Raw genomic sequence first — 2453 nt, 5'->3', positions numbered from 1 at the left:
TATACTACATCACACTACACACTCTACGAAGCACACTACACTACCGGGCCTCTAATGCACTCCATTGTGTCTGAGAGTCATCAGCCTCTCGAGTGATCCCTGACTCGCTCAACTACGCAATCGTGAAGTGCCTACTGCCAATACGCCATCGGGTGAATCAAATCCGATCCACAGATAACCACGACACTCGAGGCGTTACAAAATTCCAGGTAGGTGACTTGCTAGGCGCAGCATCAAGCACATATTCACCTCAATTAGAGGTATACTAGACCAACGGTCCGGATTCGGCAATAATCGCACTCTTACGTGAATTCATTTTTACTGTTTGATCTGCCGGAACTACAGTCCGAAATCACTCAATTACTCGGGCTACCTCACGTATGATGACTCAATTTGCGTAATACACTATTAGTGCCGAGAGTCGCTTACCACTTCGCGTTCACGCGATAGAGTCTTAATTTTCGGCAAAGAACACATTAGCCATTCGCTAGTACCTAGCATCAGCCTAAACCCTAAACCCATATATATATAATATATATATATATATTTATATATATATATGTTGAGCAAATTATTCTTGCATCCAAATACAGCTTAATTATATGGTTAACTGTACATACAAACGAATTATATATATGAGTTTTGAAAATACTATTATAAAAGGAAAAAACACTCAAAAAAACAACAATCCAACACTTACCATAATATATATTATGAAACTTCAATTAACACCATAATATAGCAGAATTTGATAACATCGATTCAACTAAACACATAGTTATATAATCTAAGTATTTTAATTACTTAAAGATAGCATAAAAATGGTGACAAATTTTATTATCCATATGCTTACAATAGCTCCTTTCAAAAAGCAAGTCTCGGGAACAAAATAAAAACATTAACCCACACAAAGGGCTTCTATTCTAAACTAGTACTTAAAAAACCAAATATATTCTACACTACAGGAGAAGAGATTTTAGCTCATCCTATTCAATATTCAGAAAATTTAGAAATACAATAACATTATGCTCAGAGATTAATGCTCAGATGATACAATAAATCAATGTAAATTACAGAAAACCACCCTTATAATAACCCATTTTCACTTCCACTCCTGACATTAAAAACGCGTACACTTTACCTCCTGTAAAATAAAAAATGTACACTTCACCCCTTACCGTTAAGGGTCCGTTAACAAAAATATATTTTTAGCCCCGAAAATACGCGCCTCCGCCATCTTCCCTGTTGCTTCGCTCACTCCGTCCGCCACTCCCCACCGCCTGTCGCTCGCCCGCATGCAGCCTCGCCGTCCTCCACTGCCTCGCCCTCACCCACATCCCCTTCGCCATCCTCCGCCGCCTCGCCTTCGCCTTCTTTGCCCTTCTCCTACTGTCGCCCACCTCGATTTTCTCCTATTGTCGCCGAAATTGAGGGCGGCGAGGGTGCAGGAGGAGAAGGAGAGCAGGTGGAGAAGGAAATGGAGAGAAATCACGGCCGATTGAGGTAGGAATCGCGGCCGAACGAAGGGGCGGCTGAGGAAGATAGGGAAGAAGACGAAAATGGCGAGGAGAAAAATAGTCATTTTACACACCGTAACCCCCCTGTGAACATTTTTCATTTTACAGGGGGCAAAGTGTGGGTTTTAAATGTCAGGAGAGAAAAGTGAAAAAACGAGTTATTACAGAGGGGTTTTCTGTAATTTAGCCATACGAAAATATAGAAGTGAAATGCTAAAAAACCAACCACCTTACATTAAAATAAGGATGCTGCATGCCCTTCCGTCTACTTCATCTCCTATGCCTTTGTCTTGATCTAGTCAGAGTTACTTTACTTACAATGCAAAGCTTGTCACATACAATATCAATCACAGAGAAATAAGCATTCCTCCAAGCATTATTGAGCAACAAAACCCCACAAAAAACTGCTAAACCGAATAGATATCCCAGTACAACACCAAAGTATATCCATAGCCACTCGAACTTATCCTTAGGGCCTTCATTATCCTCATAATTTATTTCATTTGCAGAACAATTTCTCGTACTCGGTGGCCCGCAGAGATATGGATTGCCGATGTAAATGGATGGATCGTCAAGGGTCTGCAACTGATTTCCTGTTGGAATTACTCCCGAGAGATTATTATACGACAAATTTAAGTGGCTCAGAGAAGTCAATGCCGAGAGACTTTGCGGAATATTACCAGAGAGCTTATTCATTGCAAGGTCTAGCGATTCTAACGATTGCATTTTGCCGATTTTTTCTGGAATACGTCCAATCAAATTATTTCTCGATAAGTTTAAATATTGTTGTGTCTGCAGATCAGTAATCTCATCGGGGATCTCTCCACTTAGATTATTATTGGAAAGATCTATGCTTTCAAATAGATAGAGTATCTTCCAAATTGTAAGTTCCTCTCCCTTAATATCCAAGGATATACTAACTGAATAATATGCACT

General features: G+C 39.9%; 1 protein-coding gene across 1 annotated transcript; it reads right to left on the bottom strand.

The window, feature by feature from the left end:
- Positions 1 to 1835: 1835 nt before the first annotated feature.
- LOC109705444 (protein BRASSINOSTEROID INSENSITIVE 1-like) lies at positions 1836 to 2213 on the bottom strand (the record flags this gene model as incomplete). The annotated part of the gene is made up of 1 exon (XM_020226174.1): positions 1836 to 2213. A coding segment is annotated over exon 1 (378 nt), but the record flags the coding sequence as incomplete, so codon positions are not given.
- Between the last annotated feature and the right edge of the window lie 240 nt (positions 2214 to 2453).

This window comes from Ananas comosus, unplaced genomic scaffold (assembly GCF_001540865.1).
Source record: "Ananas comosus cultivar F153 unplaced genomic scaffold, ASM154086v1, whole genome shotgun sequence".
Classification (NCBI taxonomy): domain Eukaryota; kingdom Viridiplantae; phylum Streptophyta; class Magnoliopsida; order Poales; family Bromeliaceae; genus Ananas; species Ananas comosus.
This window is presented reverse-complemented; position numbering and strand designations above follow the sequence as displayed.